Consider the following 17,840-nt stretch of genomic DNA (forward strand, 5'->3'; position numbering starts at 1 on the left):
TTGTCCAGCAATTGCTGCTGCTGCTCTACAGAAAATTGACAATAACCCTAGAGAAAAGCTCCACTCCATCAAAGTTCAACAGATTGCCAAAGCAGTTCTACAGATCCACTGTCATATCTAGAAGCTCTTCAATGGACTTGACAACAACAAGTGATATTGACATAAAACAAGTGATAGTATATCCTCATGGTAGTTCAGGGTACAAGAACATACAGAGGAATTGAAATTGGAAGTGACCATCACTTAGTTTTTAAGTAGAATCAAAATTAATGACATTGAAAGAAAGTTTTAAAAAGAATTAAAGTTTGAGCAACTTTTACAGTAAACTGTAGCCTCAACTATACAAACATTATTGAAGAAAAAATGCAACAGTTCAGAAACCAAACCTTATTGGAGTTTCAGTTACAAACTCAAAAAAAAAAAAAAAAAAAAAAAAAAAAAAAAAAAAAAAAAAAAAACATTGATTCAAATAGGGACAGGGCTGTACTTACACTTTTCCTGAGGTGGGCAAGGCCTGAGTTGCTACAGTGCTCTGGGGCCCCTCCTCATTGTTTGGGCCTCCAGCTAAAGTCTCGTGTCTGTGCATAAGTACGGCCTTTCTAGGGAAGGAAGCATGTGGTGAAGCTATTGGCAAGATAAGGAATATAAGTATGTCATGATGGACACAAGAAATTAAAGAAGCAGAACAAGTAAAATATTTAGGCATAGTTTTTATGAAAGATGGCAAATTAAGTTTGGAAATAACAACAGACTGAGCAAAGTTAATATGGTGGAAAGTCAATTAAATAAATTTATATGGAATAAGAGCAAAATTAGCCAAAATAATAAACTAGCAGTATCGAGACTGTTTTCAAACCAGTTTTAAGTTGTGGATTTGAGAGTTGTATTTGAAATACAACTTGAGCAAAGTAGGGGTGACATATATATGAGAGTTCTGAGAAAAATTAGGGCTCTAAACAGAAAGTATCAATGGCAGAATTATATTACAAATTAAGATATCAGGAAGGAACTTGATATTAGCATTCAAGGATGTGTGAGCATCCTTGAATCTCGCATTCTGTTTATGTGACCATAAACAGAATGTGAAAGTAAAGTTTAGTAAAATAGATGTTTGCTGCCAACATGGCAAGAAAAAGATCAAGAGGAAGAGCGAAGTCCAGGTGGAGTGATTCAGTCAGTAGTGCCTTAAAATGGAGTAGTCCACACAGTTAGCCTAGTGGCTATGCGCTTCGCAACCATATGCCCGGGGAAGGAGCGTCCAAGGTTCGATTCCCATCGACGACGTGAGGAGCTTAAGGATCTTCCTCAGCCATAGCCAAGTTAACTGGTCTTGGGCATGGACAGCAGGGCTTTTCCACCAGCTTATCTGGGGTTTTTCATCCCACAAGCAGGCAAACCGGTCCAGTGAACACACACAGATTACAGTCAGGAATACTGACCCAGCCATAGGTCTGATTCGTCAGCTATGCCAGTTCCGGAGCCCGGATAAAATTTGGGGGACTGAGATGGTGCCGTACCTCCCCATAAAGGGGACTCATGGCCATGTATCATCATACGATTATTATCTGAATGGAGTGTTAGCAATGACAATATTAGAGTGCTGACAAGTAATAGACTAATTTTCTGCAAAATTGCTTGTAGTAGATTAATCATAATGTAAACTTAATCACGTAGTGTGGTCCTGAACACCACCTACTCCTTGAGAATACATATCAGGAAATTGATAAGAAAAATAATTGAAAAACAGAAAAGCAAAAGAGATGGTAATTTTAGTGGATACAAATGATTTAACTGGTTGCACCTTTGACCAAGTTGTATAATTTGAGCATCAGCACAGAGAAGATTCCATAGGAGTGGAAGGAATGTATGATAACCCCTTTGCGCAAAGGGTACAGAGAACTGATCTGACTGTCAACCTGTTATTATCTTATAGTGGTGGTGAAGATTTTGGGAAAGTTTGTAAGAGCTCACATACAGAAATGATTAATAGAAGATCTCTACTTTGCAGTGAACAGCATGGGTTTCCTATTTTTATTGACATATTATATTGGTGGAAGGACCCTTCCCTGACATTTGCCAGGCCTTGGGCAAGAGTATAAATGGCAACCATGTACCTGGCCTGGTTTTCCCTTTCAATCATTTTCGACCATAGGTGACTTTGTAGGCATTGCCCACAAAGTATTCCTGGTGAGATTTTTACAGGGTAGTTCACCATTGCTTTCTCCAACACCCCAATTTTATCTGGGCTCATGACCAGCATATGGCTGGGACGTATACGTCACTGTAATCCATGTATGTCCACGGGGCCAATTTGCCTGTTCTGGGAGACGAAAACCCAAGTTTCTGGGTGAAAAAACCCCCATCTCCATATGAGACTGGCTAACTCACCTTTAGTCGAAAGAGATCAGATAAAGATTCCTCACATCACGGATGGGAATCGAACCCCAGGTCTTTCTGACCAGAGAGCTTCATCTATACTGACTGAACTATAGAGACTCCAACCATGTACCATATATCTAAATATTTAAAAGCTATAAATCAAGCTAACAAACTGTTAACTAAGTTCTATCATCCTACCATGACAAATATACTTTTTCATAACTTTCACAGAATTGAAAAATATGTAAATGTATAGTTTTTATGACACTAGACATCACATACGACCTATAACTGAGCATCTGCAGTGATCGCTAATTCATAAGTAGCACACAACATAAATAAAAAAAATGAATTTTAATTAGGAAAAGATTTTTGGAAATTTTTCTGATGTTTTTTCCTTTTCTTTGGGGGATGCTCGAGTCCCTTGCTCCCCCTCTGAGTGCGCCACTGAGTCGCATTATACAATATTGCCACAAAATACTACAGTAATTTTTTTATTAAACAATAAAACATGTTGGAAATAGATGAAAAAATTATAATTACAAGAAACATATTTTCTAAAACTACTATTATTGGGCTAGTTATACAAATATAGGTGGGGCCTGGCCTTATAGACGAGCTGCCCCTGATTATAGCAATGATGTTGTATTTGGTGGGGAAAATAAAACTTTCACATTCTTACACAGATCATTAAGAGAATTTGGATGACCAGGTGCATTATCTAAAAGCAAAAGAGCTTTGAAAGCAAAGTTATTTCTCATGATAAGCTTCAACTGCCGGGCAAAAATAAGAGGGTAACCCAAGCATTCTGATTTGCCCACCAAATTACAGGTAAAGAGCTTTAACTAGACTTTGGGTAACCCAAGCCATCTGATTTGCCTGCCAAATTACAGGTAAAGAGTTCTTGTTACATCCTTTTAAAGCTCTCGGGTTCTGAGTTGGATAGACAAGCAGCAGCTTCAATTTAAAATCTCCATTAGCATTCCCTCCAAGCATAAGAGTTAAGTGATTTTTTGATACTTTATAGTCATGCTTCTTTTTTTGATATAAAAGTTCTAGATGGCATTTTTTTCCAATAGAGGCCAGTTTCATCTCATTGAAAATTCGGTGGTAATCATAATTTTCTGCTGCTCAGCAGCAAATGTAGATGCAGCATCCTCATTAGCACTTGCAGCTTCACCTGTTATTTTTGATTTGTCCAGCCCTTTTCAAGCCAGCCTTTGCTAGCTGCGAATTTTGAATTGTCTTCTTTATATTTAGTCTCTTTAAGTCTTGAAAACAGGCTTAGAGCTTTGGCCGTGATATTATAGGCACTATAATACACTAAATAATAATATAATATTATTATTTTTTTTGCAGTCTTCCAGCCAAATAATCAACAGATCTTTCATTTCAACCATTATAGCACTCCGGTTACATGTGCATTGCATACTTGCAGATGTAGATGCAACTTTACCTTGCTTGCAATACTCATCAGCTTTGGATAAAATAGTCAATATTGTAGACTCATTATTTGCTTCCGATTTTACTTTTACCATGTTTAAATCTCTTAATTATATCAAGTTTTGTATCTAAGGTAATTACTTTCCTCTTCTTGTTTTCACTTAATGACCCATTGTGGGATTGCTGTTATTCTGTGACAAGATTAATGGGCTGTAAAATTTACAAAGAACATAATTTGTAAATAAGTACAGCAGAAAAACTGGAGCTTGTAATACACCCACTCTTAATGCTGGCAGTGAAGTAATTGGCTGGCACTCAGGCTCAGGGAGCACGGCTGCGTGGGAGGAATGACGTCATCATGCTCACACTACGAGGCTTACATGTTTTTGTGTGGCAAATTTAAAGGTGTGTTAATCAAAACTCTTGCCGCATATATCAAGGTATTGTCACAATTAATTTTGCCATGGTAATTAAATCCCGTGTTAGCAAAACCACATTAATCAAGGGATACCTGTATGTATTTATTCCATAAAATCTATTTTTTTTTTTTTTTTTTTTTGGATTGATTCTGAATCTTTTATTTTTTACCTCTTATTTAAATAAATTCTTTTTTGTGTTTGTGATATGTGGGCACAGGGAAGGTGCTCTTCTTGCTTGGGACTAAGGGGTGGCACTATTGGTAGGATTATGCTAGAAGAAACTGATCATTCTAGGGATTTTGGAGTTTTAATAGATAAGAAATTGAAGTTCAAGGTTCATATAGAAAAGATTGCAAATAGAACTCAGAGAATAATAGGAATGCTGAAATGAACCTTGATATGTAAGGAAGTCATTTTGGCTCTTTACAAGGCCTTGATATGGCCTCACTTGGACTATTTTGTACAGATCTGATTTTCACGGTACAAAGGAGAATGTTAAAGATGATATAATAAAAGTGACTTCTGGAATGCAGATTATGAAGACTGAAAACTAAGAATTTGTGGATTGCAGACACTAACAAACAGGCGAAAGAGTGGGTGAAATGATGGAGACTTCAAACTTCTAAAAGGAACACACAGGATCGCAGTAGATGAAATTTTTATTTTATGGAGGGTAGAGAAAGAGGACGAGAGAGAGAGCATCTTTGGAAGTTGAGAACGAATGCAGTCAAGGAGAGAGAGAGAGAAAGAGAGAGAGTGAAAGATTGATTTTTCTCTCATGTAGTAGTTTTTGATTGGATTGGATTGCCTTTGGAGGTTGTGAGTGTAGGTTAGTGTGAATAAAATGAAGAAAAGGTATGATGGGTGGTGCAAGTAATATATGGCCTTACTCAATGAATCCTCTTAATAATAATAATACATTGTTTCTGGTGAAACACTGAACCTCCTCTGACAACCTTTTCTGTTCTTTTACCACTCTCAAAGTAAAAAATTGTCATGAATTGGAAAATTTCTTTAGTATATGTACTATAAAACATTTTCTTCATATTTCTTATTTTCCATGTATTAGCTAAACTTTGTTACCCACTAACCAGTCACTATTTCAGTCACTCATCTATGAATCCTCTCTACCACATCCCTCAAGAAACCAGGTGACTAAATCAATGTGCAGTAATCCAGATGTGGTTACATTAAAGCCTTATAAAAACAGATAACTTATCCCTGCTTGTCAGTGTGTTTTGTAACATATAACTAGTCCTTTGAAATATCTTGTCCTCTTTTGGATTGTTTCTATGAACTTCAATTCTCTGTCCATTACCCCAATTATCAATTTCTTTCAGTGCATACTTTATGTTTTGACACTCTAAATTGGCAGCTATTATCTTTTGCACAAACTGACTCTGTTTAAATCACTGTAGAATCTTTACATCACATTTTAATTATTGCTGTCCCCAATTTAGCATCATCTGCAACGTGATGCAAAACTGGATCATTCCTATCATCATTGATGTATAAATTGAATAGTGGGCCAAGTACAGAGCCTTCGCATGCCACCATTATCTTCCTTTTCTTCAGCTCCACCATATGCTGTTTTTTGATGTCTATCAGCTATTCGTGCCACCAGCTTCATGTTTGCAGTTGCTCCACCTTACATAATAGGGTTCCATGCTACAACTCATGAAATGCTTGCAAGATGAGCATTATCTTGGCATAACTGTTTCTCTTATCCAATTCACTGTCACTCATTGTAGAAAAAATAAATTATTAAGGCAAGACCACTCCTTTACAATCTGTGCTGTCTCCTGTAGGATATCATATTCTTATTCACTTATACCTAAATTCTGCCCTCAACCAACTTTTGCAATACCTTAACCAATGTTCCCAATATCATTAATTGGTAATTTGATGTCTTGGAGACTCCTTTATGTAAATGGAACTATTTATACCTTCTTTCCACTCCCTTGCTGGTGGTGAGATTTATATTAAACAGTCTGGTTTGGGCTGTTTAATATAGTCTGATATCTCATCCAGCCCTCCTTGCTATATTCGTGTTTATTTTTCCTAATATCCTACACACTTAAAGTTCATAGACCTCTGTTCTCTTCTCAGCACCTGTCACATTGATCACTGCATATCTTCCATCTGAATGATATATCCAAGTTTATTACTCTGTAATTTAACCATTTCTTTTGCTTTCATCATCTCATTACCCAACAGCATTCATTAGAATAATCCTTCCATAATCATCCTGCCTTTTTTGCTTGTCATGTAACAAAAGAACTCTTTGTGATTTCCTTTGGCTTGGCTGATTTCCTCTCATAATCTGATTGTTTTCCTAACTGTTCTAGTCACCCTTCTTGCCTGTGCATTGTATTGTTCATAACATTGTCATCTTTCTCCTTTATACTCTCCATAACATTTTTTTTCTTTTGCAGCTCTTGCTTAATGATGCTGCTCTAACAAACAGGCGACTCATCCATTTAACTCTCACTAGATATGCAATGTGATAGTGCTTTCCTAAATTCTCCTTGACCATTACCCAGCATTATTGACATCCTTTCCTTATAGCTTATTACTAACATCCTTTTCTAGCTTCTTAAGCCACGGAAATGCTCCATGCTGTCTTCTAAGTTTGTCATAATCACCAGCTTTGTAATTTCACATACCAATTTTTAATTGAAAATACCACATGATTAGCCACCTCACAGATCAAACTGCATGATCACTCTTCTTACTTGGAAGCAAAGTAGTTATCTTGGTTATGAACAAATTCTCTGATACTCTTATCAGATCGATTCTGAAATCCCGGATTCCTTTCATCACTTGCTGTTTGTGGTAATTATCTATCAATATCCCTTCTCCCCATATGCCCTTTCCTCCTTTTCCCTAATGATATCTTATAATAGTTTCAAATGTACTGCTTTGCTCATCTTTAATTTCAAGCTGAACATCTAATTTTGCTGGTTGCGGTTCTTCTACTGTTATTAGCAAAATCCCCCTTCATGCCCTGTTCTCTCTCTCTCTCATCCCTGAAAATGTTGTGTACCCCTTGCATTCTACCCGTGACAAATCTTCCTTTGTTATCCAAGTCTCACTATTCCCTATAATTTTGGTCAATTCCCAATGCCAAAAACTTTTCCTTATCCTTGTTCCTGATACTTCTTCTACCATTAGTATACATGCATTAACATATCCCCTTGGGCCCCCTTGTTACCCTTAAATCTTTTAATGAATGTCTCATTCAGATCAAATTCTCGGTGAAGTAGAGCCCTATAACCATTTATAAAAAATAGGGAAATAAAACACTGTGAGAATTAGAGGAATTTCCCTATTGAATGTTACAGGTAAGATTTATGTGGGCATTCTTCAGGAGAGAGTAAGAAAAGAAAATTCTGGATGAACAAGCCAAAATGGAGATGACAAGATCAGATTTTTCACTTTAAAACAAATAATTGACATTAAATATAACATCCTGGTTTCAGGCCTTGCTGTGGGCATGTATGTTTGTGAATGTCTTTAGGTAGGAGATGAACTTCATCACCCTGTGTAAGATCATAATCCCACTTATTGGAGTCCTGAAATGACTTGAAAGAGTTCCATGTTTGGTCTCTAGAGCAGGGTTTCTGGACTTTGTAAAAAAAATAAGAAACCCATAAAAACTAAAAAAATTAAAAAAATCTTTAGCTCACTCATGGTACAAATGTAGTGTAGGTTTATAAAAACCTTTCATAGGTACCAACTATATAATAAAAGCTGGAAAAGGAATACAACAAGGTGCCTGGAGAAAATCTGTTCAGAATGATATAATTATGTGATAACAGTGGGACATTGTACTTATTTAAGTTGTAAGTTAGCAGTTAGAACTGAAGAGAGGAAGATGGTTTGATGTAAAAGTCTATGTAATGCAATTGGAAGAACGATGGCACATTTTCATTTTGCCCAAGTTGAAAATACGGGTCTGCCAGAGTTTGGAGTTATAGTCATATGTGTTATGAAATAGCAGTGAAAAACTTAGTTTTCATTATAATTTATTAGTGTTACTTTAAATTTACAGGGAATCTATGCTAGACAGAATGTATAGTCTGTAGATAGTTTGCACCTGGGGGAATTTGTACTTAAACGTTAATAGTTTAGTATAGTTTGTTAGTATTCTTTGTGCAGGGTTTGAAAAATGGTGGTAGCTGCAATTCAGTTTGCTAGTGGCTTTTCACTAATTCCTTTGCCATTTAAGAACTGCATTCTACACAGGATACTATGGCATTTTGTGATATGCAGTGCTTGCAAAATGGGAAGAACTTTGTGATTTAGAAATTAGTATAATAGACCTTGGCAGCATTATATCAGAAATGGGTAAATACCAACCACAAGATGTGAGTAGCGTGATCAAGGGAGAGGAAAATGAGTATCATGTGAATGGGAATATAAAAGTAATAAAAGGTGAATATACAGATGCTTGGGCAGCACCCATGTCTTTAAAGTAGTGCAAGCTAAGGCAACACGGGGATGCTGAGGATTCTATCCTCGTAAACTCTCAGGTCAACTAACGAAACTTTCATAGTTTCTACAAACATTGATGTTTGGAATACATTTAATGGGAAGCTGTATACTCTGGAAGAGGAACTGTACTGGATGAAGTAGGAGAGGCAAGGGATCTGGGGTTAATGATTAGTAGAAACTTGAAATTCAGAGAAGAGAATGTATTGCAAAGGTGATTAAAGTAACCAGAGAATTGCAGCAATACTGAGAAGGATGCAGACCAGCAGAGACAAAAGAATTGTCATTCTATTGTACAAGAGGGTACCCAAAAATAATTGTAATCTTAACTTGGCGCACGCATTTTATAGTTACAGATGATGTTGCTAGACATTGTGACATCATCCTGTGAGAACTGATTCGTTGTTCTGGTTGCTTTTTTGTGAGTGTATAAAAGCAAGTTTGCCATTTTGTGATGGCTGACTACAAGGAACAGAGTGTGCATGAAATTTTGTTTTCTTTTGGGTGAAACTGAAGCATAACTATTGTTATGCTTCGACAAGTCTTTAAGGTTGATGCTTAAGGTAAAATGCTGGTCTGCTAGTGGTTTTCCCATTTCAAAAATGGGGACATGTCAGTTGAAGACCAACAATAATCTAGCCAACCTTCAACATGTAGAAATGATGAAAACATCAAAAAGGTTTGCCAGGCAATCAGTTGAAGATCATTGAAAGACCATTGAGCAAGTTTCTGAAGAGACAAATTTGTCATGGAGTTTGTGCCAGGGAATTTTAACAGAATATTTGCAAATGAAATGTATGTGTGCTAAATTTGTGCCTCGTTTTCTCACGGAAGATTAAAAAAAATCGTGTGATGTTTGCTGCATTTTGAGGGAACAAGTTCTTAATGACTAGAACTTTCAAAAGTTGTGACCAGGGATGAGGCTTAGTGCCAAGGTTATGATCCAGAAACAAAACAAGTATCAAATCAGTGGAAGTATGCAAATTCACCAAGAAGGCATGTCAAGTTCGATCAGATGTCCAGACAGTGTTGTTTAATTTTTTGATGTGATTGGAATTGTACACAAAGAATTTGTTCCTCCTGGACAGACAGTGAACCAACATTTTTATCTCAATATTTTAAGAAGACTGCATGATAGTATGTGATGAAATGTGGAATAGTGGAGATTGGTAGCTGCACCATGACCGTGAATGCTGCCTTTCTGGAACATCCTATGAATAATAGTGTTGGTTCCTGCATTGCACATGTATCAAGACATGTGGATGTGCCTTACATAACTGTCTAGAAAAGATTCTGCATTTCTACCCATTCAAGAAAACCCTGACACAGATGTTGCACCAGGAGGACTTTGAAAGTCAACTGACATTTGCTTGGCATTCCTTGCTTGAGTGGAGTTGGAAGCTGTGTGACTTTGGATGATTTTGTGGGGAGATGAGGCTCACTTTCACATGAAAGGAACTGTGAATACCCACAATTTCCAGGTATGGGCTACACAGAAGCCGCATGCAATCCAATAAATTCCTTTCACCCAAAGTTACTGTCTAGTGTGGGTTTACAGCTTTGTTTATCATCGGACCATTCTTCTTTGAGGAAATTTGCTAATCGGGTCCTGTGGCTTGCTCAGTTACCACTGAGAGATGTTGCAGTATGATAAACAATTTTGTTGTGCCACAGCTACAACAGTGCCTATGCATGGATTCAACATTTTCATTCAGGATTGGTCTGTACAGGAGGTTCTTCAAAAACATTTCATGGAAGCCAGAGTGATCGACCATGCTTTTCACACAACATGGTTGCCACGTTCACCTGATCTGGTTCTCCTTCTCTCACACAGAAAAATTACATCTACATTCGGTACATCACACAGCTTGCCCTAGTGGTGAATTTTGGAACTGCTTTTATTGATATCGCTTCCACATGATGCACAATGTATTCTTGCGCAGTTTCGCAGCATTTGGATCACTGGATGGTGCTCAATAAGGCTTTAAACAGGAATACTTTAATTTTAATCACCCTGTATTTGCCTTTCCATAATGCATTACAATATAACACCAAAAGGGGAAGTGTGTTATGCATTATGGAAAACTAGGACAATTTGAATTAATGTCATCTGCCTCTTTATATACTTTGTCCAGTCATGTAAATACCTCATATGCAAACTTTTGCTCTTGCATGGATAAGGATAAAATAAGAATATGTCTTATCAAGTATAATTTATTTGCTGACCCAGCATAAAAATTTGTTATGAATTGACTACATACTAGGAATTGCCTAAAGATTCACTTATTCTCATTTACTGTACTTTGATCCTACACAGTTTTAGCTTTAAATAACTTAATTTCTTTATTGATTTTTGTATATAATTCAGTTTCATTTGATGTTTCACTATCAGTTTCACTGTTTAAATAATACGTCGGCCATTTCTAATCTTCCTACTGCTGTAATGTTTTAATTTTTATAAATACTAGATACTGTATTTAATAATTACTTAATCATGAATATATCTGTTTTAAAGGACTATTCCATCAAAAAGACTCCTTCTGCTATAGGATCTGAGAAAAAGAAGCATCATCTTAATAATGGACATGAGCCAACACAAACTTTGATGACTGCTGGATTGCAAATTGTATAAAAGGAATGAATGAATTTGATATTTTTTTTTTTTTAATCCCACACACATTCCACAATGTTCAATTCATTAATTTGGATTGCTTCTAGAAGAGATTTTTAGAGAAATATAAGCATGATCAAGACATCTAACCCGAGGTTAGCCAAAGATAAGGAACAGAAGTTCAGGAAACTTGTTTGTTGAACATTATACAATATTAAGACCGTGTGAAGTAAGTAGCCTGTGAGTTATATGATCAGTTTGTAGTTCTTCATATAGCAGCTATTGAATCATATCTGCTTCTGTATATATTCTATGGAACTAAATATGCAAAAACAGTTTTAGGTAGGTATAATACCTACTTAAATATCCTGATTTTCTGAATAATTATACTTAGTTTCATATGAATATATCTATAGTTAAGGGAGCCAGGGGCACCCTGCATGTATTTGTACATAAATATATTGCATATATGAATATATACATGTGTATATATATATATTTCATAGTTTTTGATACCATCTATATGCCTAAACTGTGCCTGAATTATTGAATTAAACATATTTGTTTTGCTGATTTGTACAGAATAAGAATATAATGAAAGAATCAAAGGATAAGATTTTAGCATAGATAATATAAATTGTTAGATAAATAAAGAATTACATTTGTTAAATATGGGATGGGCTTATATCCAATTTATTTTGAATCTTGATAATGGCTTGAAGATTTGTTAAGTTGCTTGCACAAATTATTCTTTGAATTGAGTAAGTTATGAGCATATTTTTCTATATTTGATGGGAGAAATGTCATGTTGGTTTTGATTCTATCTGAAAGAATGAAGATTTTATTCATGTTTATTAATTCTATTTATAACAGATATGTAAAATAGGGAAGATTTCCTGCGTGTAATTTTAAGATTAATAATTTAAGACTTACAAATGTAATGGTTCGCCACTAAGGCTGTTTCATTTATATTGATGTAAGAATGTCGTATTTATCTGAATGCTTTGTTGGCAATCTCCAAACATTTATGAATTAAATTTTGCATATTTGTAATAATGAGTACTATATAGTGCTCATTAATTCAAACATGCATTTTAAGTCTTGTTAATAGCAAGTCATATATGAGAATGATACTCATCTTTCTTTAATTATTGGGATTTTTCTTTTTAATTATTGGGATCTTTCTTTAATGATTGGGATATACATTATGTAATGTAATCTGAAACTTGTTTTCTATATAAAATTTGTGGGTTTTCAAAATACATTAATTCAAATTTTCTTTGTAAATTAATTGTCATTAAAATATTTAATTGAAATGACAGTCCTACTAAAGTATTTGTGGAATTGCTATGTTCAGAAATAATTAAAAATAAGTAAAGTTTTTTTTGTAGGAGGAGATGTTTGTTAATAAGAAAAAAAAAAATCATACCTAATTAATAATAGAAAAAACAGCCATGTTAGGCGCTTTATTTTTGTTGATAAATGGTTATATAATTTTTAGGAAATGGTTTTTATATAATGCTTCAGCTATTGATCACATGGCATATAGATTCTTCTTTAACATCAGTTATATTTATCGTTGCATAGGCATTTACAGAACTATCAGTCATAGCATTTTCTTATTCAGGCAGAAAGTATATATCACTCAATTATTGCTTTTTTTTGGGAAGGACATTCTTTGTTAATTTATTAAAGATTTATTCAAATATTGACATTGGAAGGCATGTTTCTTTTGCATTTATTTTGTATATGACTGAGTGAGTGATAAGGATCTGATAATTAAAACATTTGCATTAAATTGATTATATTCAAATTCCATGAGACTTTATCTTGGATTTTTAACACAGTTGCGTATTTTAAAAGTTTAAGAATAAATAAAAATAATTAAACAAAAAGTAAATTTATTATAGTATTCTAAAATGTTAGAGGAGTTGTGTGTGTTTATATATTATTGATCTTAGTTTTACTTGATATGGATCATTACATGTTAATCGTGAACTAATCAATATTATTTATATGATTAGAACTAATGAAAATATCTTGCTGATATTTTTAACAGGTCAAAATTTAAAAAGTTTGTAATGAGAGAATTTCAGGATATTAAATACACAATATAACAGCATTAGCAGTAATCCTTGATGGGCTTGCATTTTTCCCCCTTCACATGTATATTAGCATTCAGCTCTGAAAAGTATTGATTTGTTTTCATTTATTTTTGCTGTTTCCTAATTTTATTTTTCTGACAAACCCGTCAATGAAATTTTGCACACATTAGTACTGTAGGCAGAGATCTTCTGGGAATAAAATATGGGACTTTTTTTTTTTCCCCCTTTCTTCCTAATATGTGAAGCATGCTTTCTAGTGAAGATAAATAATAATGTAGACAGGCATTTGGAAACTATATACTTGGAGAAGCCAGTGTCATTAATTACAGGTCTTAACAGAATACCAGACTTATGGATCCTTGGAAGACCATATAATCTGGGAGGATGAATATAAAAAACTTGAGTTTTTTTTCTTTAATTCTTCATCCCAATTGGAGATATCAATCCATTTATTAACTTCATTAATCTAATTAATAGTAAGATCAGACAAGAGGGAAATAGTGGGTGGAAAACCATGAAGCATTAAGGAGATCTTCCTAAAGTATTCTTTCTTATCCTGTATGACTGCCTCTTTACCTTCTTTAGCTCCAGTAATAATGAGGTTGCCATTTTTCTTTAGAGATTTAAGCACTTTCATTTCCTGGAAGTGTTAGGTTTGAAGGAGGTAGCTTTGCTCTACGAAATAGTGGAAAATCAATAGAATTTAACAAGAATCACTAAGGTTTATTGATTTTCAAGAGTAGAGGACTTTGACAAAGTTTAGAAGATAAGAATTTAAAATACTAAAATTGTATGGTGTTGAAGGAACCTTATAACAAGTAGTGACTATACTTAAGCTGCAAATCATGCACAGGAAAATGGTGTGTCAACTTAAATGTAAGGTAGTGCAGTACTGTTTCCATTGAAATTTATATTCTCTATCTATTGTGGCCTTCTTACCAAGCTGCCATGTAATGGTATTCCTCCATCTCTTTGTAGATGGATTGCTAGCTTTCTCTCTGGTCATTCATTGTGGGCCATGGGAGATGGTTTCCGTTCATGAGATTTTTCATTCAGAGCTCTGTGCCTTCACCTGTGCTCTTCTTCCCATACATCAGTGATCTTCTCTCTCTTTCTTTTATCCAGTCCTATTCATATCTTTGCTGATGTAAGTACTCTCCACTGTTTTTCATTTTCAAAAACCTTGTAGTGCTCAGGTAGTTCACACTTCAAGATCTTCTTTAACCAGTGCCTTAAACTTATCTCCTTGCCATTCTCAAGAGTGGGGAAGATAACATGGTGAATTTTAATGACCCCAAAACACAATCCTGCCTCATTTCCAGAAAAAATAAAAGACCGTGCCTCACTCTTCCTCACTTTTTACAATTTTATGCTTTCAAACCAATATCAGTTTTCTTTTCTTAGGTTAACTCTCACATGTAACCTATCCTGGATAAATTACATATGGATATATGGATCTTCAGCTTCCAGAAAGCTTGGTATTCTTTTTGTTCCAAATAGTACTTCTCTCTGGCACAAATCTGCCTAACTTCAGAATATTGTTCCCACACACATATGGGGTAGCTATTCAGAAGTAGACAATTCACTTAATTGATGACCCCCCCCCTCTCCTATTGATTCCTTCCACTTGGTTTCTTATAGATGCTGTATTGCTGCATTGTCTCTTCTATAAGTATTTCATTGAGCATTGCTCTGTTGTACTGGCCCACTAGCATCCCTCCACTTTTTTGTACTCGCATGCAAACACATGAAACTGCCAGTCAACACTCATACAGTTCAACTCCAAACTCATTGAACTAACTTCTCATTGTTTATAAAGCTACCTTCTACCCTCATTTCCTACTCCTCTACTCTTTGTGACAATCTTTCCCATACTGTTTTCCCTAATAACTAAACCTCCTGGTTCAAAACGCAGTTCAGTAAATTTGTTCCTTCCTTTTGGCCACTTGCTCACACATCGCTATACTGTCGTGTCATAGGTCTTGGAACCTGTTGTGTGTGAGGCTCCTATAAATGTTAATATCTGAGAGAGTTAAGCTTAGTTATTTACTCTTAGGCAGATGAAGTAATTCTAAACCTGCCTAAGTCTTTGTGACTAACCAACCAAACCAACTAACTGCTGCATAATATTTAGTATGAGCATTGGTAATGAAAATACAAAACAACTGTATTCACAATAGTGAACCTGTAGAAAAAAAAAAAAAAACTTTTTAGTGAAGATGCAGATTAACTATGGGAATAGATAATGAAATAATCAAGGTTGGTATAGCAGACAGCCAGTTCAATAATTTTATATAGAATAAGAGAGGGAGAGATAAGTTAGAACACCAAGGTAAGAGTGTACAAGACACTTTAAACTTTATCATATGGATCAAAGCATTGGATTAGAATAAAGATTGGAGATTCAAGAATATGAAAGCTAATCTGAAAAAGCTTAAACAGAATGGGAGATATCAGATCAGGTGAACTTTGAAGCAAAAAAATTCACTAAAATAACATAAATGAACACCAAGATACAGAAGGGGTGATTAATGCAGTTGGTCCTCTTAGCAGATTGAAAATTTATCTTTTGGAAGAAAAAAGGACAGAGGACAGTAGTAATGAAATCTTAATTGCATTGGATTATTGGTTATATTGGATTATTTAATATACCTTTAAATTAAATACCAGAACTTGAAGATCACTTAACTTTTGGCCATTAGACTTGAAGCATAAATAAATTGGCACAGACATTGGTATTATTATATAGATAAAAACAGTTTTAAATATTCAACTCATGCATACTCTTTTTATTAATTTAATAAGCTCATTTCTCAAATTGTCCATTATTTATTTTGCATATCTTTTTTCCCATTCACTTGCCAGGGATTTTATTCCATTTATCACCCTCATCTGCTATAATTTTTTTCCTCTTTAATTATCGCATTTATTCAAATCTCAGGAATGTCTTTCCCTTGCTATCTTCCTCTGAAAAATCTGGTATATATACCTCTGTTTTGACAGAAAACATTTTTTATAAAGTATTATCGCTTAAAATATTTAGTCAAAAAAAGTATCAAAATGGTAAAGAGGAAGAAAGGATTTGGATGTTTTACAGATATATGATTTTCTGCCTGAATAATTCATTTCTTTATCATCAGTGTCTCTAAGAAGTTAATATCAACCAGTATTCATTTTCGTGTAACAAATGAATGTTTATGTTCACTCGGTAGTTTTTTTTAATGAAATGTAATAAATGCAGAAATAAATTTTTCTATTTTCTTGTACCTTGCTCAGATAATTCAAACCGAATGTTTGTTGAAAACTAGTGTAATGGAATTTTTTTTCCCCTCATAAAATGGCCTTTTTTTTATATATTTATGCTCACAATGGTATTTTACTGAGAACTGTTAATTTTGTTTGGGCTTTAAAAAAACAAAAAAAAATCAAAGTATAATATAACTGTTATATAAATATTCAAGATTTTTTAACCAATGCAATATTTTCTGTTAACTATTTTTTTTTTACCTGTAAATTGGAAATTAGAAGATTTTTATTTTTTAAATTAATATTTTGTTATATTGGACTGAAATTTCATTAACATGTTACTAATACAAGTTGTTAAAAAACAGTTTTTCCTGATTGGTGTTGATGATACACACACATGTATACTCATAGGAACACAGAAACCTGTTTACTGTGGTCCATATTTAAATACTTAAATACATATGTATTACATTCACTGCTACTGTAATTGTTTAATCATATTTAGTTACAAATGAATCAACATAATATCATGACATTAAAAATGTGTAACTCAGGTTATTTATGTCTAGGCAATGACTAATTAATTATTTTGTAAATTATCATAAAAAATATATTTTTTTGATGTTTGTTTGCTTATTATTATTACTGCTATTATTATTATGGGACACCTCCATGGAATCCAAGAACTCATTGCAACTCCACTATTTAATCCTCCAACACACAATAACATTACTTATGCCATCTACCACCCAGTGTTGTAGCTAGAGCTTTTGCTGCCCTTCTCAACACACACCAAAAATATTCCAAAAAGTCAAAATGACATATAGGGAAATAAATTAAAAACACTATGTTTATTTTTGAAGTAAAACTTTAATTCCAATATTCTAAAATGTTATTTTTCTTGTTTTTCTGTTAGCAAAATTATCGATGACATTGTCGTCTATTTCATCATTCAGTTGCTGTTTTATAGACAGTATGACAAGATTTTGTAAACGCCAAAAAAGTGTCCCCCCTGGGAAGACCCCCCCCACCAGCTATGCCTTTTACCTTGCGGTGTCAAGGGTTTATTAATCATTGGACCTCAAACTGTTCACAGGATAAGGTGGTCAGCCCTATGCCCCAGTGTATACTATGTCTGTAGTG

At 34.4% G+C, this 17,840-nt stretch overlaps 1 protein-coding gene across 3 annotated transcripts in view; it reads left to right on the top strand.

Moving 5' to 3' along the window:
- The window catches only part of Hmgs (hydroxymethylglutaryl-CoA synthase), a 169,161-nt gene extending 151,896 nt beyond the window's left edge, over positions 1 to 17,265 (top strand). For all 3 annotated transcript variants that reach the window (XM_090404627.1, XM_090404626.1, XM_090404625.1), the window contains exon 9: positions 11,251 to 17,265. In XM_090404627.1, coding sequence (XP_090260753.1) covers positions 11,251 to 11,367 — 117 coding nt within the window. In that variant the 3' untranslated portion in view covers positions 11,368 to 17,265. The remainder of the gene's footprint in view (positions 1 to 11,250) is intronic.
- Positions 17,266 to 17,840: the final 575 nt, after the last annotated feature.

This window comes from Typopeltis vanoorti, chromosome 15, assembly GCF_054136105.1.
Source record: "Typopeltis vanoorti isolate ZY-2024b chromosome 15, IOZ_Tvanoo_1.0, whole genome shotgun sequence".
NCBI lineage: Eukaryota > Metazoa > Arthropoda > Arachnida > Uropygi > Thelyphonidae > Typopeltis > Typopeltis vanoorti.